General features: G+C 36.1%; 1 protein-coding gene across 2 annotated transcripts in view; it reads right to left on the bottom strand.

Annotated features, from left to right (window-relative positions):
* EPHA3 (EPH receptor A3) overlaps positions 1–23,601 on the bottom strand; it is a gene marked incomplete at both ends in the record, with an annotated part of 372,586 nt that overhangs the window by 54,287 nt on the left and 294,698 nt on the right. For both annotated transcript variants that reach the window (XM_081236000.1, XM_081236001.1), the window contains 3 exons: positions 3,232–3,357; positions 15,221–15,288; positions 15,983–16,085. In XM_081236000.1, coding sequence (XP_081092126.1) covers positions 3,232–3,357; positions 15,221–15,288; positions 15,983–16,085 — 297 coding nt within the window. The remainder of the gene's footprint in view (positions 1–3,231; positions 3,358–15,220; positions 15,289–15,982; positions 16,086–23,601) is intronic.

The raw sequence follows: 23,601 nt of genomic DNA, 5'->3' as shown, positions 1-23,601 counted from the left end.
AAATTTAGATCCTGTCACTTCTAAATAAAAGCAGAGCTACAAGAAGTTCATTTGAGAAGATACTACTTGATTTTTTAAATAATTAAGTGCATCAGTGTTTATTTGCCCTTTGAAATAAAATATGCTTTATGAGAATGGGTACACTGTATTTTGATTTAAGGTACACAATGCACAATTGCTCAAAATAAAATTTCTTATGCTAATTTCATTTAAAACAGGAAATAATGCACTTGTGTTTAAGTGGAATGACCCTATGCACTAGTCAAAGCCCATTCTCCTTCTACTGTTTTAATAAGAGAAGACTAATAAAAAGACACACTGGACAATGCTGTTGTGTCAGTTAAGCACTATACATGAATTATCTCGATTAATCTTCAAAAAAATCTTAGAAGGCACTATTGTGATCATTAGTGTCTAACATAAACTTTGAAGTTGAAAAGTACAAGCTTCAGATTTTGGCTTCCTAATTAATATCTATGTGACCATGGGCCATTCATATTTTCAGCTTTTGTTTCCTCATCTGGTGAAATGGAGATAATAATACCTATTTAAAAGTCTAATAAAATTAAAATCATGTGAATGTCTAGCACAGAATAGGAATTAAATATTTTCTACCTTCAGGAAACCTTGAAATAATGGTTGGATTGAGGAGTAAAACTAGGAATTTTGGTCATTATGAATTCCTCACTAACAAAATTATACTACCTTGAGAAATTATACTACCTTGAGAAAGTTAAGTCATGCCTCAATTTTAATTTTGTAATTTGCAATATGGGTATAATTCTTCTGGTTATTCAATGTATAAATGAGACTTTCTGTTATATCTATTTCTTTGAATAAAATTTTTGACAGAAAACTAAAGAGTTAGTCTAGTCTAAAGAATATAGTCTTCCTGTATATTTAATTGACTGTGAAAGTTCTGTCATTGAATAAAAGATTCAGCCTTTTAACAATAGAAGATAGGTGCTAATCAATTTAGCATGATTACTAATTTTTTTGTGGACAACATTATTTTTTTTTAATTTTAAAAGGTATAGGAAGTGGGTAAGAATATAAATGGAAGAAGGCTGGTCATGAGTGGACTGTGATTGAAGTTGCTGTAGAAATGGTTACATGCAGGTTCATTATACTATTTTACAATTTCATCTATTTTTGTAGACATTTAAAATTTTACAAAACAAAATGTTAATAAATGATAGCCTTCACAATCTTGATTTCATGTTCTATCTTGGTAATGACAAATCATTTAAAGGCTAATCAAGACAGACTAGAATTGGGAGTGCATTTTATAAAGAAATCTTCCAGGTGAAGCATAACCAACCTTGAAGATATATATATTTGGAGACAAAATAGGCACAGTTTTATAGCCCTTAATGTGGCAAATGAGACTATCGGCTGCAAAACTCTGAAAATGCAGCAATGTCTAATTTTTTACAAATATGTTTGAAGAAAGAAAGGAAAAAGAGCATCTGTTTTAATCTTTAATGAGCATCAAGGATTATTAAGTGATTCAGTACAAATAGCCTTTCCCTTTATCTCATTGATCAGATACCATTTTTAATGAGTATGCTTTGTCTCACACTACTATGTTCTAGATACCTGGCTTTGTCAATAACATCTGTATGTATAAGCTTTTATTAATGCAGAAGGCCCCATATTTCAAGGTCACAATATGTCTGACCTTCTGGACATTGGCTGACCTTCTCTCATCACATTCTCCAGTTGAGTGTGCAAAGTCTTTTGCTGCATATGCTATGACAGCTTCCATGCTGGAGAACAGTGCACTCTTGTGGGGCAGCATTAAAACCTGCATGACAAAACCCCTCTGCACCATGGAGCAGTTGACAAAGCAGAACTATACAAATGAAAGAGTAATCAATATATATCTGGATTAATTTAGGTTAAATTAACATAGATGTACAGTGAATGTGTGTATTCTTAAGTCTTAGATTGTGAAAAAAGAAGTACTTATTCTAGTTTCCTTTTATGAATTGCTAGTTTCATATTTTCATATTACCTGCACATGTGAATTTTAGGAGGATATAACATTAAGAAAATTAGAAGAGAAGATTTATGAAACTATCATTTTATTTAGATAATATATGAATTACTCAGATTACCCTGCTTGAATAGTAAATACTACTTGATTTATAAATAATTCTTTAGTACATAGAAAAAGAAACAGAAAATTATATGCACATTTGTGTAAAAAAGCATCAGTCATATATAGAGTACTTGCAGAAAATGTGATCTGATATGGTATGCATAATTCAAAAAGTTCATTTTTCATTCTTTCACTCTATTTCCCACATAGACATAACTAGTTTGTGTTTGTTTTTAGAACAATATTGAAGAATGAGATGACTGTGTACAATTATTGTACATTATTTTTACTTTTGAGTAGTAGTTTTATTCAAATGCACACTGCATATTCTGTGGATGCCATATGTTTATGTGTAATTTTATAAAATACTGTTATTTTATAAATATTTTTTTTGGAAATACTCAACTGCTGTTAATAATATCTATAATTTTTTGGAAATATGCAACTGTAACACCTATTAACACTCCATAGGTGTTTTTAATGAATTTGTGATTGAGCAAATTAATAATTAGAACAAAAGTATGTCTATATGAAAACAAGCTTCAACACAAATACTTTAAAACTATATACCATTACAAGCAAGTATTAAAATGGAGCACTTCACATTATTTAAACAATCCTTTCAATATAGTTGTGATAGAATTTGAATAAAATATGTCATTTTTAATTTTATTTTGTGTTGTTTTTGTTTTTTAATTCCAAAGAAGATTCTAGAATTACTTTTTCTCTACAAATCAAAACTTTCACTTAGTGGGCTCATTTAAAGTAAGACACACTTTTATCCTGTTATCCCCATTTAGCCAGATAGACTTTGTGACACATGATCAGCATAGCCATGGAGAGATTGAGCTGCGGCGGCTGCCTGCTCTGAAATTCAATAAATAGAAAGCTGGCCGTGGTCTCTGAGTCTGTAGGTCTGGCACCTTTGAAATCATTACATTCCATTAAATACTCCTTCATTTATTTACTGCCTGCCTTTCATCATGAAGTCAGAAAATGTCCCTTTTCATAGCAGTATACTTTGGCCTGAGAACCTGAGCAGTCAATCTCAGGCAGCATTCTTATGCATAGCTGTAGACTTGTAATTAACATACTTAGGTTGACAGTGGGATTACTGTGGTGGTTACCTGCTCCAACAACTTTGTCAATGGATATGTTGGTGGCATCCAATTCCTTAGCAAACTCATGAACTGCTTGGGTAGGGTCTTCGTAAGTGTGAGGGTCAATGTAAGTCCTGAGACCTGGAAGTTTTACTGTTTAAGGAAAGGAAGAAAGGCATTTAGAAAGAAAGGCATTTATAAAACCTTTACCATGCGAATTTATTTATTTATTTATTTATTTATTTTTTGTGTGGTATGCGGGCCTCTCACTGTTGTGGCCTCTCCCGTTGTGAAGCACAGGCTCCAGATGCGCAGGCTCAGCGGCCATGGCCCACGGGCCCAGCCGCTCCGCGGCATGTGGGATCCTCAGAGACCGGGGCATGAACCCGTGTCCCCTGCATTGGCAGGCGGACTCTCAACCACTGCGCCACCAGGGAAGCCCCATGCGAATTTATGATAACATTATTGTTTTTTAAAAAAATCCCCATGACATTAAACTGTAATGAAACATAAAGAGGTACCACAATGAACTTTCTCTGTAAAAACACTAGAAGGAAAATGGACATTCAAGGAGGGGATTCTTGAGGAGACAAAAATGGTTCAGAATTGAGTAGGTCTAGTAACTTCTACCAGTAGCAGCAGTGTGTGAATGCCATCACACTATCACACATTTGTGACTCTGTAAACAGTGCGGTAACCAAATATCTATTATAGTGCCACATGTGACAATAAAGGAAAGCTTGTGACTTACTTTCATCAGGTGGAATAGCTGATGTAATTAGAGGATATAAAACAGCATGTCTTTCATCTGACACGATTCTGCTTTTATTAACAGTCACAATCAAAATCCCCCACTGCATTTATAGATTTACGTTAAGCTGTGAGTTTACGTATACATAATATGGGTATTATATGTATATACTAGTATAGTTTCAATTAACTGAAATCTTATTATGTAGCTTTTCAACATGGTTGAAAGCAATATAAGTGCTCTCTATAAGTTTAATAATTGTGGTAAGGAGCTAAATTCCAAACATAAATCATATTTATAGCTTATTAAATATAAACTTTCTTCATAGTATATTTATTTATTGAATTTTTCTGAAGGTGAAAAATTTTCATGATGTTCTGCAATTAAAATAGCAAAGACAAAAGATACAGGAGAATCATTTTGGATTTGATATAATATTAATAAAATTCCTATCATTTGGAAATATAATTCATATTTGAAACAATTTGGAATGTTCAAGAAACTAACTTTCTCTGAAAGAAAACTAAATTTTTAAAAAGGAAACCTAAAATCTATTAAAGTATATAAACATGCTCTAACATTAAAGGACACTGTAATTTAACTGCCACAATATATATACTAATAATATTGATTTTGATTTTAATTTTCATAATGGTGAATAATATTAGTAAAATTATTTTAGCAAGGGAAATGGATTCTTTCTTTTTTTATCACTTTTTCCCAAGTTTATTGAAATATTATTGACATAACATTGTGTATGTTTAAAGTGTACAATGTGATCGTTTGATACACATATATATTGTGAAATATTTACCACAATAATATTAAAACATTCCTCATCTCACATTGTTACCTTTGTTGTTGTTGTTGTTAGCATGAGAATGTTAAAACTCTACTCTCATAGCAACTTCCTAGTGTACAATACAATAATGTTAACTAGAGTCACCATGCAGCACCTTAGATCCCCAGAATTTGTTCATCTTCTAACTGAAAGCTTGTACTGTTTGACCAACATCTCCCCATATTCCCCATCCCTCAGCCCCTGGCAACCACCATACTAATTTCTGTTTCTATGAGTTTGATATTTTTAGATTCCACATGTGAGTTCATAAAGCATTTGTCTTTCTCTCTCTGGCTTATTTCATTTAGCCAAATGCCTTCAAGGTCCATCCATGTTGTCACAAATGGTAGGATTTCCTTCTTTTATATGGATAAATAATATTCCATTCTATAAATATACCTCATTTTCTTTATCCATTCATCTGTCAGTGGACACTTAGGTTATTTCCATGTCTTGACTGTTGTGAAGAATGCTATAGTAAACACGGAGGTGCAGATATACCTTTGAGATAGTGATTTAATTTCCTTTCAATATATACCCATCAGTAGGATTGCTGAATCATATTGTAGTTGTATTTTTAATTTTTTGAGAACCCTCTATACTCTTCCAATATTGGTGATACCAATTTATATTCCCACCAACAGTGCACCAGATTTCCTTTTCTACACATCCTTGTCAGCATTTGTTATCTTTTGTCTTTTTGAGAATAGTCATGCTAACAGATGTGAGACAGTATCTCATTGTGATTTTGATTTGCATATGACTGATGGTTAGTGATATAGAGCTCCTTTTTATGTACTTGTTAGCCATTTCCATGTGTTCTTTGGAAAAAAATGTCTATTCATGTCTTTTGCCCATTTTCTAATTGGATTGCTTGGGGTTTTGCTGTTGAGTTCCTTATGTATTTTGGGTATTAACCCCTTATCAGATATATGGTTTGCAAATATTTTTACCATTCTATAGATTCCCTTTTCTTTTCCTTAATTGTTTCTTCTGCTGTGCAGAAGATTTTTAGTTTAATGTAGTAATGCTTGTTGATTTTTGAATTTGTTGCTGGTGTTTTGGGGTTCATATCCAAAAATATCATTGCTAAGACCTAAGTCAATGAGCTTTTTCTCTATTTTCGTTCTAAAAGTTTTATAAGTTCAGGTCTTATGTTGAAGTCCTTAATTCACAAAATGAGTTACATTTTGTGAGTGATGTAAGATGACGGTGTGGTTTCATTCTTTTGCAAATGAATATCCAGTTCTCCCAACATCATTTAGTGAAGAAACTATCATTTCCCTATTGAGTATTCTTGGCTCCCTAGTTGGCCATATGCATGAGTTTATTTCTGGGCTCTCAATCCTGCTCCATTGGTCTATGTGTCTGTTTTATGCCAGTACCATACTGTGTTTATTACTATAGCTTTGTGATATAATTTGAAATCTGGAAGTGTGATGCCTCCAGCTTTCAAAGATTGCTTTGACTATTTGAGGTCTTTGTAATTCCTTATGAAATTTGGGATAGCTCCTTCTACTTCTCTGAAAAATGCCGTTGGAATTTTGATAGAGATTGCACTGGATCTATACATGGTTTAGGTACTGGGGCCATTTTGACAATATTAACTCTTTAGATCCATGAGCATGGGCTATCTTGCAGTTTATTTGTGTCATCTTCAATTTCTTTTTTTTTTAATGTCTTTATTGAAGTATAATTGCTTTACAAGGGTGTGTTAGTTTTTGCTTTATATCAGAGTGAATCAGCTATACATATACATATATCACCATATCTCCTCCTTCTTGCATCTCTCTCCCACCCTCCCTAACCCACCCCTCTAGGTAGTCACAAAGCACCGAGCTGATCTCCCTGTGCTATGTGGCTGGTTCCCACTAGCTATCGATTTTACATTTGGTAGTGTATATATGTCCATGCAGCTCTCTCACTTTGTCCCAGCTTACACTTCTCCCTCCCCGTGTGCTCAAGTCCATTCTCTATGTCTGCATCTTTATTCCTGTCCTGTGCCTAGGTTTTTAAGAACCACTTTTTTTTTTTTTAGATACCATATATATGTGTTAGCTTACAGTATTTGTTTTTCTCTCTCTGACTTACTTCACTCTGTATGACAGTCTCTAGGTCCATCCACCTCACTACAAATAACTCAATTTCATTTCTTTATATGGCTGAGTAATATTCCATTGTATAAATGTGCCACATCTTTTTTATCCATTCATCTCTCGATGGACACTTAGGTTGCTTCCATGTCCTGGCTATTGTAAATAGAACTGCAGCGAACATTGTGGTACATGAATCTTTTTCAATTATGGTTTTCTCAGGGTATATGCCCAGTAGCAGGATGACTGGGTCGTATGGTAGTTCTATTTTTAGTTCTTTAAGGAACCTCCATACTGCTCTCCATAGTGGCTGTATCAATTTACATTCCCACCAACAGTGCAAGAGGGTTCCCTTCTCTCCACACCCTCTCCAGCATTTATTGTGTATAGATTTTTTGATGATGGCCATTCTGACCAGTATGAGGTGACACCTCATGGCAGTTTTAATTTGCATTTCTCTAATGATTAGTGATGTTGAACATCCTTTCATGTGTTTGTTGGCAATCTGTATATCTTCTTTGGAGAAATGTCTATTTAGGTCTTCTGCCCATTGTTGGATTGGGTTGTTTGTTTTCTTGATATTGAGGTGCATGAGCTGCTTATAAATTTTGGAGATTAATCCTTTGTCAGTTGCTTCATTTGCAAATATTTTCTCCCATTCTGAGGGTTGTCTTTTCATCTTCTTTATGGTTTCCTTTGCTGTGCAAAGGCTTTTAAGTTTCATTAGGTGCAATTTGTTTATTTTTCTTTTAATTTCCATTACTCTAAGAGGTGGGTAAAAAAGGATCTTGCTGTGATTTATGTCATAGAGTGTTCTACCTATGTTTTCTTCTAGGAGTTCTTTAGTGTCTGGCCTTCCATTTAGGTTTTCAATCCATTTTGAGTTTATTTTTGTGTATAGTGTTAGGGAGTGTTCTAATTTCATTCTTTTACAGGTAGCTGTCCAGTTTTCCCAGCACCACTTATTGAAGAGGCTGTATTTTCTCCATTGTATATTCTTGCCTCCTTTATCAAAAATAAGGTGACCATATGTGTGTGGGTTTATCTCTGGGCTTTCTATCCTGTTCCATTGACCTACATTTCTGTTTTTGTGCCGGTACCATACCTTCTTGATTACCGTAACTTTGTAGTATAGTCTGAAGTCGGGGAGCCTGATTCCTCCAGTTCCATTTTTCCTTCTCAAGATTGCTTTCACTATTTGGGGTCTTTTGTGTTTCCATATAAACTGTGAAATTTTTTGTTCTAGTTCTGTGAAAAATGCCATTGGCAGTTTGATAGGTATTGTACTAAATCTGTAGATTGCTTTCAGTAGTAGAGTCATTTTCACAATGTTGATTCCTCTGATCTAAGACCATGGTATATCTCTCCATCTGTTTGTATCATCTTTAATTTCTTCCATCACTGTCTTATAGTTTTCTGCATACAGGTCATTTGTCTCCTTAGGTAGGTTCATTCCTAGGAATTTTATCCTTTTTGTTGCAATGGCAAATGGGAGTGTTTCCATGATTTCTCTTTCAGATTTTTCATCATTAGTGTATAGGAATGCAAGAGATTTCTTTGCATTAATTTTTTATCCTGCTACTTTACCAAATTCATTGATTAGCTCTAATAGTTTTCTGGTAGCCTCTTTAGGATTCTCTATGTATAGTATCATGTCATCTGCAAACATTGACAGCTTCACTTCTTTTCCAATTTGGATTACATTTATTTCTTTTTCTTCTCTGATTGCTGTGGCTAAAACTTTCAAAACTATGTTGAATAATAGTGGTGAAAGTGGACGACCTTGTCTTGTTCTTGATCTTAGAGGAAATGGTTTCAGTTTCTCACCATTGAGAATGATGTTGGCTGTGGGATTGTCATGTATAGCCTTTATTATGTTGAGGTAAGTTGCCTCTATGCCTACTTTCTGGAGGGTTTTTATATAAATGGGTGTTGAAATTTGTCAAAAGCTTTTTCTGCATCTATTGAGATGATCATATGGATTTTCTCCTTCAGTTTGTTCATATGGTTTATCACATTGATTGATTTGCATATATTGAAGAATCCTTGCATTCCTAGGATAAGCCCCATTTGATCATGGTGTATGATCCTTTTAATGTTGGATTCTGGTTGCTAGTACTTTGTTGAGGATTTTTTCATCTATGTTCATCAGTGATATTGGCCTGTAGTTTTCTTTCTTTGTGATGTCTTTGTCTGGTATTGGTATCAGGGTGATGGTGGCCTCGTAGAATGAATTTGGGAGTTTTCCTCCCTCTGCTATATTTTGGAAGAGTTTGAGGAGGATAGGTGTTAGCTCTTCTCTAAATGTTGGACAGAATTTGCCTGTGAATCCATCTGGTCCTGGGTTTTTGTTTGCTGGAAGAGTTTTTTTTTTTTTTTTTTGCGGTACACGGGCCTCTCACTGTTGTGGCCTCTCCTGTTGTGAAGCACAGGCTCCAGATGCACAGGCTCAGTGGCCATGGCTCACGGGCTCAGCTGCTTCACAGCATGTGGGATCTTCCCGGACCAGCGCACGAACCCGTTATTTCCACTCTTTTATCTTCCAGGTCACGTATCTGTTCTTCTGCCTCAGTTATTCTGCTATTGATTCCTTCTAGAGAATTTTTAATTTCATTTTTTTGTGTTGTTCATCATTGTTTGTTTGTTCTTTAGTTCTTCTAGGTCCTTGTTAAACATTTCTTGTATTTTCTGCATTCTATTTCCAAGATTTTAGATCATCTTTTCTAACATTACTCTGAATTCTTTTTCAGGTAGACTGCCTATTTCCTCTTCATATATTTGGTCTGGTGGTTTTTTACCTTGCTCCTTCATCTGCTGTGTGTTTCTCAGTCTTCTCATTTTGCTTAACTTACTGTGTTTGGGTTCTCCTTTTCACAGTCTGCAGTTTCATAGTTCCCATTGTTTTTGGTGTCTGCCCCCAGTGGCTATGGTTGGTTCAGTGGGTTGTGTAGGCTTCCTGGTGGAGGGGACTGGTGTCTGTGTTCTGGTGGATGAGGCTGGATCTTGTCTTTCTGGTGAGCAGGACCATGTCCAGTGGTTTGTTTTGGGGTGTCCATGACCTTATTATGATTTTAGGCAGCCTCTCTGATAATGGGTGTGATTGTGTTCCTATCTTGCTAGTTGTTTGGCATAGGGTTTCTAGCACTGTAGGTTGCTAGTCGTTGAGTAGAGCTGGGTCTTAGCATTGAGATGGAGCTCTCTGTGAGAACTTTTGCCGTTTCATATTACATGGAGCCAGGAGGTCTCTGATGGACCAATGTCCTGAACTCAGCTCTCCCACCTCAGATGCACAGGCATGACACCTGGCCAGAGCACCAAGACCCTGTCAGCCACATGGCTAAATTAAACTTCCTTGGCCTTTCATAGGTAACCTGACTCAGACAGTATGGATAGAGATGGGTAGGTGGAACTCATAGAGTCGCAGGCACCTCCAATGCGTCCACTCTGGGCAGCTCCTCCTGTAGATCCGCCTGTGACTTGCACAGGATCCCCAGTTGGGACATGGATTCTTAATGGTGATATATTTTTTCATTTAGCACACTATATTATTGAAGGTTTTTTTTTAATATCCTAAAATAACAAATAAAATCAGACATTATCTTTTTCTGATATCACTATTTAAAAAAATATTTATTTATTTTTGGCTGCGTTGGGTCTTCATTTTTGCATGCGGACTTTCCCTAGTTGTGGGGAGTGGGGGCTACTCTTTGTTGCCATGTGTGGGCTTCTCATTGTGGTGGCTTCTCTTGTTGCAGAGAGCAGACTCTAGGGCACGCAGGTTCAGTATATGTGGTGCACAGGCTTAGCTGCTCTTCAGCATGTGGGATCTTCCCAGACCAGTGCTTGAACCCATGTCCCCTGCATTGGCAGGCAGATTCTTAACCACTGCCCTGCCAAGGAAGTCCCTGATATCACTTTTTAATAGAAGAATCTTACTAGCAAAATTGCAGCTGAACATTCTGGAATTACTGAAGATTCTTTGAGCCAGTTTTGTATAATAGTTCATATGAAATAGGTGTAGGGACTGTGATGACAGCAATTGTTCCTGAGAGCCTTCATCACAATGGACATTTGGCCAATGAGTCCAGGATTTCAGAGTCTGGGCTAAGACATGATTAGTCTGTTGATCTACAGGATTACTTTGTGAATGCCATGTTACATCACATAATAACTTATGTTCCTAGGAAGCCTCCATAGAGGTTTTGAGTAAAGAAATATAGGCATAAGAATAAATGGATTATGAAAGATGAGAGGTAAAGACTATTTTCCTTAGCTACTTCTTCAGATGATTTTTTTTTTTTTTTTTTTTTTTTTTGTGGTACGCAGGCCCCTCACTATTGTGGCCTCTCCTGTTGTGGAGCACAGGCTCCGGACGTGCAGGCTCAGCGGCCATGGCTCATGGGCCCAGCTGCTCTGAGACATGTGGGATCTTCCTGGACCGGGGCACGAACCTACGTCCCCTGCATCGGCAGGCAGACTCTCAACCACTGCGCCACCAGGGAAGCCCTCTTCAGATGATTTTGAGACAGCAAAATAGGAGTGGGAGGTGAGGGTGCACATGGAAAATGTAGGAGAAGATAGGCCAGCACCACTCCTCCCTCTGCCTGGTGTTGACCCTAACACTGCAAAAGACTGGCCACTCTCCATCCAGAGGCAGAGTGTAGATAATTTGACATGACACCCACATCTAGGGAGTGAACATCCACCGAAATGGGGAAATAGTAAGTTTTTTGCCCTTTCTTTGGGCAAACTGTGAGTGGAGTAGCTTTTGAAGAAATCTCCTTTTCTAGTTCTTCCACTTTGAATAGTGCAGCACAAAGAATCTGCTAGGCATCAGAGAAAGAAAGCTCTGGAAAACTTGCTCTTCAAGTGCTTAGCGTTGAGTGCCTGTTATTGTAGTTAGTGCCCAGTAAATGACAGAGACTATTGCCATTATCAGTATCTTCATGTTAAGAATGCTTATTCACAAATATGAATATCATTGAGGTTTCCCAGAGACAGAATTTGGGCTTAGAAATGCCCGTTTCTTTGGAGCTCATGCATCAGTTTGCATGCTGTTTATTATAAACATCATTTCTTTCTATAAAAACAGTCACTCTTTAGTACAGTGGTCTACTATAATTTATTATCACACTAAAACTATTTCTACATTATCAGCACTAAAACACTTTACTGTTGAAACAAGCAAACAGATTAAGGAAAGCTATCATACTTTTCTTGCTTTGGGGTAAGGAAAACAGTAAAAGTAACCATAGATTTAATAAAAGACGTTAGGAAATGAAGTGTTCTCAGAATCTTTTTGTTTAGTCAATTTGGTTACATTTTAAAGAGGACACGTCAAATGGAGGCTAGAATATGTGATCATCCAATTTTGATTTTCCCCTAGTCATAGTAAAGTCAGGAAATAGTAAGGTAAGAAAATCTAGCATTCCTTTCCAAGGGAAAAAATAGCTCTTTTAAAAATAGGGTGAAAATGAAATTTTTTTCTGGTAAACAATCACAAATATTTTACCTTGCTGAATTTAAGGAAATCAATTTGGGAGAGACTTACTGGCAAAATAGGGGTATGGGGTTAAGAGATACGAATTACTACATATAAACTAGATAAGCAACAGGATATATTGTTATCGCACAGGGAATTATAGCCATTATCTTGCAATAATTTTTAATGGTATATAATCTGTAAAAATTCTGAATCGCTATGCTATACATCTGAAACTAATATAATATTGTAAATAAACTATACTTAAATTTTAAAAAAGGAATTGACAAAGAAGATTATAAAATGAGTTGTTAGGAACAATGTCTCAAATATTTTAAATAAGTGCTGGCTTCAAACAGTCTTGAAAGTGTGCTTTAGAGTTACCATTCCGCTCCTGTCAGCCCTAGAGAGTATATGTATTACTAATTAATCTAAAAATTAACTAGTCATTCCCAAATAAAATCAATCAATTCATTGTGACTGATTAAAATTAAGTAAATTGCTTTTCTATCTGCATGACATTTAGGGAAACAATACAAGTATAAATACACGCACACATCTCCAAGAAAAATGGCCTGTTCACTGTGGGGGTTTTGGCTGCTGACTTTTAACTGCTGTCCCCAGAGGTTCCAGGAATCAGGTGATTCAGGATGCAAGCACATAATCCCTTCACACCAATAATTAAGGGCAACACACAGAGTAACTGGGCTGTGTCAAGAAAACCAGATAATAAACACATGCACACGTGTTAAGCTGCACTACTTTACAGCTCATTCTGTGCAAACACAGTAATTTACATTTCCATTTTACCAGCATGAGTTGCCCTAAGGATAGCACAAAAGTAAAAAGGCCCAGCCAGAGAGGGCAAGGGGACAGGATCTTAGGAGGTGAGGCACATTTCTTTCCTTTTGAAGCAATATTATAGGATTTGTAACAAGGCTGGAGGGAATAGTTCATAGCTAGAACTATTTTCAAAGTAATACGAAATAAATGGTCTGAAATAAACCAGCTGTAGCATTAAGATGCAGAAAGTTTATGACATGCATATACTTTATGCCCTTGCAGCTAGGATAAAACACATTTCTTTTTTGTTTGGCTATCATAAGGATATTATGCATTTGAAGAAAATTAAAGTTTCAACAAACTCCACTATAAAAAGCAACAGATAAAGCAGATTGAAGTGATAGAGAAACCTGCTTACAATTGGCACGCAGAAATTTATCAGTGCTGCAAGTTCATGAGGTGTATAATTCCTGTATAAAGAACCAAATCAATATGGTCTTGTCCTAAAGACAATATTTACATCGATTGTCCAACTCAGATTAAGAACAACTTAATCCACAGGAATGCAACTACTCTGACTAATTTATACATGGTGAATGTGACTCAGTGTTTTGTGGGATTGTGAAGAAAAAGCTAGATAAATATCCTGTGATTTGTTCATGCACTCTTTTAAGACTTTTGAGTTGGTAACCTAACTAATCTGGAATGAGATATTGATATTAGGAAGGAGACCCTTGGGCTTTTTTGTGAATTATTCTACAATGACTTCAATGAGATGGACAAAACAAACAGTGCTCTCTGCAAACTCTGCCATTCTCTCCATCCTACTTCAATTTACATTTTGGAAAACATTTTTGTTTTTTTTCCCATCTACTATATTCCTCCTACATGGTAGCAACAGGTCATCAAGTTTTTACTGTAAAGCTACAACTTTTAGATGGAAAGCCGATTACTGACACGAAGTATGTTGAACTGAAAGTTATTTTCAGAAAGCAAAAGTGAAAGCCAAAGAAACTAATGCTTACAAGACTATATTAGTTACATTGAGATTATTTGAGAGCATATAGGCATGAGTATGGTCTCTGTACTAATTTCCACGAGAACATGCTATTCCCTTTAAGGCTGATGATTAGTAATTGCCACAATAACCCAGCCATGGTTTGGAAAAGCAAAATACGTGGAATGATTTGTTTCACCAGAAGAAAAAAAAAATGAGTCTTTTTATTAGATATAAACACTTTGCTTCTTTTTTTTTTTTTTTTTTTTTTTTTTTTTTTTGCGGTACGCGGGCCTCTCACTGTTGTGGCCTCTCCCGTTGCGGAGCACAGACTCCGGACGCGCAGGCTCAGCGGCCATGGCTCACACGCCCAGCCGCTCCGCAGCATGTGGGATCTTCCCGGACCGGGGCGCGAGCCCGTGTCCCCCGCATCGGCAGGCGGACTCTCAACCACTGCGCCACGAGGGAAGCCCAACACTTTGCTTCTTAAAAGAGTATTTCTTTCAGAGAAATATTAAAAAGAGACTAAATTGATTGGTATTAAAATAAGGGGCAAAAGCCCTGGCTTTCCTACCAGTTGGATATCATATAACTCCAAAATAAACAGTTTATTCTAAAGTCTCTCCCCTGGTTGGTTGACAAAGTGGAGTAAGCCGTTTCACATAAACAGAGGTTGTTTATATTTACTTGGCAGTTAGGAAAGGGAAAAGGCTCCTATTTAGATTTTAGCAAATAGTTAGTAATAAGGAAATTGAAGATATGCTTTGCCTTTTAGCCACGCAGAGCCAGACTATAGTATCTACTCCCCATCATGTGCATTATTTGAATATAAACCACCAGTTACCCTTCACGTTAGCTTAAGTATGCTGAAATGCAGCCATGTAAAAATTACTTAATGCAGAGCCATGGATTCCCTTCTCTGTTTAAAATAAATTTGACTTGCTCAATTTTCCCATAAAACTACTTTTGAATTCTCTTTGTCAGGGGGGAAGTTATCCAATTACAAATCAACAACTGCTAAAACTGAAATGGTAAAGCCAAAACGGCAGCAAATAGTTTAGAAACTTACAATGTCCATTCCCAAAATGAAGTCTTTTTTCATCCGCACCATGTTTTGACTTGTTATAGCCACAAAACCTAGAGGTAAATCAAAGGAAGAGAACACAGAAAGAAAATATACTTAAAACAATTATCTATGTTCAGAATGTGCAAAGCACAAAAAAATAAAGCATTTTGCACAAACAATTAAGTGCTTTAGTGAAAGTTTAATGACTTCATATTTTCTAAATCCTCTAGAGAAAGCCTCTTTCTCTGGGGATCCTGGAGAGCTGCCTAATGAGGAGATATGGAGAGATGCTTCCCCACTGTGCAGACCCCTTCAGTTCAGTTTTTATAATGGCCCTAGAAAGTGTTTATAGTATTTTTTTTGAAACGACTGCTGTTAGAATGAATGAAGGGTAAAGTTTTCATTGTTAGTGATTAGTGCTGTGCAGTGTTACCAGTGTTCTGGGTGAGAAAGTGTCAGGGAAATCTGGGGTGTATTTGATGAGAGAAGGGATAATTGAAAAAAGAAAGTAAAAACCAAGAGTGAGGTCAAAAGAAGTGGTGGGTGTTGGAGACTGGGGCAAGAATTTAACGAAAAAAAGAAACTCAAAACTAAAGATAGAGAATCAAAAGAAAGGGAGGAAAAAAAGAAAGATCTACAATACAAGTGGAGACATTCTTATTGTTAAAATATTTTACTGACCACACTTTTCAGATTTTAGTGGCAACTGAGGGGAGCAAGCAATGCAATAATGAAAGTGAGTCATAAAACAGACTGTGAACTCACCTCCCAATCAAAACGTAGGTGACAACTGCGAGGAGAATAATTGCTACTGCCGCTGAAATGGCAATCATTACCACTTGGCTATTTTCCCCGGAAATGGAGAAAGCTGTGAGGTTGGAGAGAAAAAATAAGAAATGACCAGGCATTAACACATCGTAACTAACATCTACGTGAAAACGTTGATAAATTAAGTCCTATTTATTTTGCTTTTACCTAAAATATGGCTTGCTGTCTGATACAATGTAAAAAGAATTCTTCACTGAGTGTAAAAAAGAGACATTTTGTATAATTTTACTTGAAATTTCTGATTAATAAGATTAAATACTCTGCTTTCATTGACATCAATCAAAACTATTTGGGCATCTACTGCATAAAATATGCTGGACTGGTTTTCTCTATACTCATTGGCAAGAAACTCATCAAATAAACAGTAATTATCAGAGAAATATAGGGAATAGGTAAGATTTCCCAGAATGAAACTATAAAAGCATTCTCATTAGCTTGTTTAGTCTCCAGTATCTGTATTTATTTAAAAGGTGGTATAATACCTGTCCTATGGACCTCAACACATCTTACCAACAAATTGTTCCTGTCCCTGTATTTCCTACCTTTGTAGATGGCCCATCACTCATTCACTCACCAACATGAGGTATTGGCAAAAATTGTCCAGGAGCCAAATCTGGCCTGCCATCAGTTTTTGTATAGCTCAGAAGCTTAGAAGAATTTACATTTTTTTAATGGTTGCAAAAAGTCAAAAGAAGATTCTGTGATATATGAAAATTATATAAAATTCAAATTTTTGGGTCTATAAATAAAATTACATTGGAACACAGCCACATTCATTTATTTGTACATTGTCTATGGCTGCTTTTATGCTACAATTAGCCAAGTTAGGTAGGAGCAACAGAGACTGTATGTACAGAAAGCCTAAAATATTTATTCTCTAGCCCCTTACAGAAAATGTTTACTGACCCTATATCTAAACCAATAATTCTCTAACTTTAATGTTCACATACATCATTTGAGGGCCTTTTGGAAAAAGCAGTTTCTGATTCAGTCAGTCTGGAGTGGGGACTGAGACTGTGCATATCTTATGAGCCCCCAGTGATGCTGATGCTGCTGATTCCAGACTATAACATTTTGAGTAGCAAAGATGTAGACCATAAATATAAAGTCACCTTGTCCTCTCCCTCTCCTGATTTTTCTATATCCAATTAATCACCAAATTCTTTTAAATATTTTAGTTTCTGTCTTCACTTCTCTCCTGGATTACAATAAGAAATTCCCAATGGATCTCTACTTGCAGGCCTTTCCTATCTTCTACCTGGCCACCAGAGTATTCCTTCTAAGCCATGAGTTTGATTATGTCATTCTCATGCAGGGCTCTCCATCACTTTCTAGATAAAATGCATGTAAAACCATTTAGGATCTGTTCTCTGCCTAAATCCCCAGGCTCATCTGCTGACAAAATCCATAAGCATTCTAATCTCTACACTCTCTAAAATATACGCAGTTCCTGGAACATTCCCTCTCATGCACTCATACTTTAATATTTATTGTTTTTGTAGTAAATGCTGATTAAACAAATGAATCAGTGCTGTATCAACAGAAAAGCTCAGAAGAGAGGGTTTAGTTATACTGTCAGCTCTCCAGAAGCCAATATCACATCTTGAACCTGATGAAAATCTAAGGTTGGAAGTTTTTCTCTAAAATAATGCAGTTTAGGGAATAAATGATGTAAATAAAGAAACATGGCAGATAGGCTGTTAAAAGTTTTCTAAGCATCTGAAAAAAAGAACTCAGAGTGTGGCAGGATGGTATACTCAGAATATAAACTGTTGCAAGCACTTTATTCTTTTTTTTTTTTTTTTTCCGGTACGCAGGCCTCTCACTGTTGTGGCCTCTCCCATTGCGGAGCACAGGCTCCGAACGCGCAGGCTCAGCGGCCATGGCTCACGGGCCCAGCCGCTCCGCGGTATGTGGGATCTTCCCGGACCGGGGCAGGAACCCGTGTCCCCTGCATTGGCAGGCGGACTCTCAACCACTGCGCCACCAGGGAAGCCCAGCATTTTATTCTTTACTGCCAGAAAACTATTGTTTACACCACCGTGGCAGTCGTGGGGGTGCCTACCGCCAAGCCTGCAGTGGGCAGTCAGCTCGCAGCTGCTGCACCTTCAGGATCCACTGCAGCCACGCTCTCCTCAATGACAAAACATGGCAAGGGGATTGGAGCCAGGCCATTTCTGCCTAATGCAGGGGTCCTGTAAGGGTAATCTTCATGCTGAGGCTCCCCGTTGGTTTGGTGAGACCCTCAGAGCTGCATTGCTCTCTGAGGGTCCTCCTCCTCAACCCTCTGTCTTCTCTCTGTCTTCATAGATGGCTGACCTACATCTCAGTCTCAGGCTCTGCTTGGCCATTTCTGTTCCTCCCCTTTTATCTTTTATCTGTATCCCCACACTCCCTGAAGCTCACACAATTCCACCTTAATATCTGCTTCACAGAAGACATGGACTGATACATTCCTATCCACTAGCTATAGATCTGTGAATCATTTGTAAAATAACTTAACCTTGTAATTCAATAATGCTCCATGAACATATAATATTCACTTTATCTCATGCTTTTCACTTTGCCTACTGTAGCAACCTATAAAGAGCAGCAAGTTCTGAATTCACTGGTAAATTTTAGCTAGTTTGTAAAATAAATGTCAGTGAAACTGGTAGAGGAAACGTGATAGAAAAAAAGAAGAATTCTCTATTTCTTTTCTTGTCAAAGATAGGATTAAACTAGACCTCTCTACAATCTCCTCTAGCTCTAGATATCTATGAATCCCAGAGACTATCTGAAAGCACATAACCAAATCAGATCATTTTTTGTTACTGAATTGGCAAACATTTGAATGAATAGTATTGATTAAATTTTGTGTTATACAGTTTCTAATAATTTTATGTGGCATACTGGCAACAACTGATACCTATCATGTCTTAGGAATTCAGTTTGAATATGTTTTCCCACAAGCATACTGCTCCCCCGGCTCTAGTCTCTTCCCATTTTTGTCCATCCTACACATGCTCTCTCTGCCTAAAGCAGACTGGCGAGTAGCTCGTTCCCGTGAACCAGAATGACTGGCTTTGTACCAATCTGCTGTGTGACATAATAATATGATCATTGCGAGGATTAAAGTTAAACACTTAAAACGGTGCTAAACATACAATAAGGGTTTAATAAATTTTATATAGTTTTATTATTTCATTTTCCCAGTAAAAATTGGCAAAAGTACTCCATATCCCACAACATTACATATGAATATCTAATCTTGGTATATAAAGTTCTCTATATAATGATTCCATTCTACCTTTGTCAGGCTTTGTTAATGTCCCCTAAAAATAGGGTCCAAGAGATTAAAGTTGCTGCATACCCATTCATTAAAAACAACAAAAAGGCAGTCTGAAACATTTAGGAGTGCTGACTAAATTGTCCCTGGGCTAATCTTCTTGAATAATAATATCCAGTAGAATCCTCCATTTCCAAATCTCAGCTTTATCCCACATATTTTTGCTCTGGAAATTCCTTGGATGTTCAAATTATGTACGATTTATTTAAACACAAAACAAACACACACACACAGACACACACACAGACACACACACACACACCCCGAGTGCTTACTATACTATTATACCAGGTAATATTTTAAACACTTTACAAACAACAATTAATTTAATCAACATAAAAACCCTATTGGTTAATGCACAATGATCTTTCCCAATTTCCAGAAAGGGAAGCTGAGGCAGTGAAAGTTGAAGCGGCTTGTCAAGGTCATCCCAATACATGGCGGCTACCTCTAGGGTTCTTTCTCTAACTCCTACATTGTGCCTGCCTTTCTCAGGGACAAAGCACACACTCTGGATTCAGTTTCTGCCCACTGAGGCTTTACAGACAGATGGACTGCCTGTTTTCCCAAACATGTCACGCTGTTTCTTAAAGTCTGGGACTTCTTGCTTTGGTGGATGTCACCTTTGTTCTAGGAAAGTCCTTTTATTCATATACACTCTATGTTTTCTGTGAGACTTTTATCATGACTTTTTCTTTTTTTTTTTTTTTTTGCTGTACGCGGGCCTCTCACTGCTGTGGCCTCTCCCGTTGCGGAGCACAGGCTCCGGACACACAGGCTCCGCGGCCATGGCTCGCGGGCCCAGCCGCTGCGCGGCATGTGGGATCTTCCGGGATAGGGGCACGAACCCGTGTCCCCTGCATCGGCAGGCGGACTCTCAACCACTGCGCCACCAGGGAAGCCCTCTTTTTTGTTTTTAATATGCAGTAGCAGCACTAGATCAGTACTCCAAAATCTGGAGATTCTAGGCTCACTGACTCCACTTACTAGCTATGCAATCTCAGAAAAAACATATAAAACTCTGTGTCCTAGACTATGGATAAAAGGAAATCATAGTATCTTAATAGCTTACAGAACAGGATCAAATGAAATGTTTATGAAAATGCTTTACATACTGTCACAAAAATACATGGGTTCTAAAATCAGATCGATCATTTACCAATTGTATAACTTTAGAAATCTTAACCTCTCTATGCCTCAGTTTCTTCTTCTGTAAAATGATGATAATAAATGTAAAGCACTGACACATAAATAGTGAGAAACTTTAAAGAACTTAGGAAAATATATAATCCACTGTGCCTCTATATTGTTACTGTAAACAAGATAAAAAAATACTAATTAAATTCCAGGTAGAAATACACTATGTTCTACTAAGAAACATTTATATGTGTTATGAATAAAACTTTATAATTAAAAAATAATAAAAACTAGAATAAGCAGCAAACTGTTAAAGAAATCCAAACATGGGCCTTTTTTATATCTTTTAAATATCAATCTATAACAAATAAGACTCTTAAATCCTTAGAGTTTTTATGAATATATCATTTTAATTTATAAAAATGGAGAGTTTTGATTTTTGTCTTTTTTCCCTTAAGACAAAAGGTACTTTTTAAACCTATATTTACTTATATTTAAAGTCTGGAAAAATTCTATGGTAAAGCAGTAAGAGTAAACTGATTTAAAAAAAAAATCAAACTGTGCAACTCAAAGATTTTTATAAAAGGAGAGGAGGGATATTAAAATAGTTCCCTTTCTCTCTATGCTCTTTTCATCTGCTCTATCAATCAATGGAAATATAGCAAATATAAAACTTATTTGCAAAAGTCCTAAGACCCTGAAGTTTTTAAATGGGCTATTTCTTAAACCTCAGACACTGAAGCCTCATTAGATGATCATGCATAACACTACCACAACTATATCTGTGGTAAATCTGGAATCACATTAAAATTTTAGAATTTGTTGTTTTTGCAAATTTATTTATCAGATAGGGTTAAGTGCTAATTAAGAACAAGAGAGGTTAGACTGATGTTCCAAAATATGCATCAATATAATACATATTTATCTAATGGTGTTCCGCCCCTCTTCCCCCCAATATGCCTAATTTCTACCACATGATATAATAAACATTTGATTTTTATATTTCTGTGATTTGTGATCTCTCTTGCTACAGCAAATCTAGGTTTTGTTGTTAATTCCAATAACTATTTAAAAGTTTGAAAAAATTCAATCTATAATCATTTCAAAACAAAGAACTTTCTTTGCGCCACTTAAAATTTACAAAAAGATTTAGAATTACAAATGTTAAATTACAATTATATTTTGTTATTGTGTCATCTAAAAATTTAAATTTGTTTTAAACCTTGTTCACATGGATTTCCATGGTATTTTGCAGCATTTTGTTTCTAATGTCCTCAAAGAGTGCTTTCTCCATATTCATTCCATCACAGGAGGATTAGGAGAGGTCTTGAAGTACAGTCTCCACATCTGAGACTTGAATCCCCTTCGATTTCCAAGGAGGAATGGTTCTAGGACCCCCTACAGATACCAAAATCTGAGGATGCTCAAGTCCCTTACATAAAGTGGTGTAGTATTTGCATATAACCTAAGCACATCCTGCCCTATAATTTAAACCATCTCTAGATTACTTACAACACCTAATACAACTTAATGCTATGTAAATAGTTGCTGGATTGCCACAAACTAAAGCTGTGCTTTCTGGAACTTTCTGGAATTTTTTTGTATATATTATATCTATATAATATACATTAAATTTTATTGACATATCCTTGATTTACAATGTATTAATTTCTGCTGTACAGCAAAGTGACTCAGTTATACATATATAGATTATTTTTCAAATTCTGTCATATTCTTTTCCATTATGGGTTATCACAGGATATTGGATATAGTTTTGTATATTTGATCCAAGGTTGGTTGGATCTACGGATGTGGAACCTGTGGATTTGGAGTGCCAAGTGTGTAGATTTATGTTTTTGAGGATGGCAGCTCTCCTTTGAGTAGAAGAATTGTCATGTTTCAGCTGTGAGATAATAATTTCTAACACTAGATTCTTATACCCTGTGGAAGGTAGAGCTTGTTATTGTAAACAGCATTTCTAATTGTTTGACAAAAAGTGTGCCATAAAATATTTACTTTATCATATTAACTTAAACAACTTTTATAATTTTTGTTAATCTTGAATGTTTCTATGAGGGATGAAATTTGGGCATAAAATATTACCATACCAATAACAATGTGATTTTATACCATGACTAAAATATTTAGAAAATAAGAAATATAGATGCCAGGGAGAAATGGCAAATTGGAAGTGTCAAAAGAGATTACTGGGTGTCCTTTCGGTAGAGTGCTAGGCATTGTCAGACTCTCCCTGGATAATCTGTTTCTAAAGGGTGTTCATCTTTGATTGTCTTCCTGGCCTGTTTTGTAACTATGAAGTTAGTTGTAGACAAAGAATAGTTGTATATATGATTTTTCTCATTACAACTAGAATGATATATTCACTAGAGATATGACTGTTTTATGTGCATTAGAAAAGATGACCCCAATCATTATATTTATTGTCTTATAGTATATTAACCAGTTTTGGACAGATTAACCAATTTGTTTAAGTATTCCTGATTGTCTACACACTCATACACACAGTCACAAACATATACAAATATGTATGTATATGTGTATATGTATCTGTTCTTCAAATTTCTCTTTAAATCAGTTTACTCTCTTACTAGTCTCTTAATTAATTAATAAGTTAAATAAAATCTTTAATTTGTGTTCATTTTATATTAATATCATAGCCATGATTTTCCCTTTTGAAACATATTTTAGCAGAGGGTTTTTCTAATATGAAGTGAATGCATTTAAAGAAAATCAGAATGTTACTGGGAACATGTTTGCCAATTTTAGGTAAATTTAGTGTCAGACACACAGGAACAACCAAATTACTTGTGAATGTGAATGAGGTGATGAATCAGGTTTAGAAAATCCTTAACCTCCAAGTAATACAAGATTAAATGTGTTAAGGATTAAAACAATATTAAGTTCCTCATGGATCATCACGTTTCTTTTTTTGTAGTTCATTGAACCTACAATGAACCTGAAATATCTGAATTAACGGGTACTAGAAGTTAAAAATGTTACCATATTAAATAATGATCCTCAAAGGAATTTATGGCCAATAGAAGATCAGAAGCATTCCAAGCATTAGAAT

Source organism: Mesoplodon bidens (genome assembly GCF_964165515.1).
Source record: "Mesoplodon bidens genome assembly, chromosome: 5".
NCBI lineage: Eukaryota > Metazoa > Chordata > Mammalia > Artiodactyla > Ziphiidae > Mesoplodon > Mesoplodon bidens.
Note: the sequence above shows the minus strand (reverse complement) of the source record. Positions and strands in the feature narration are given on the sequence as shown.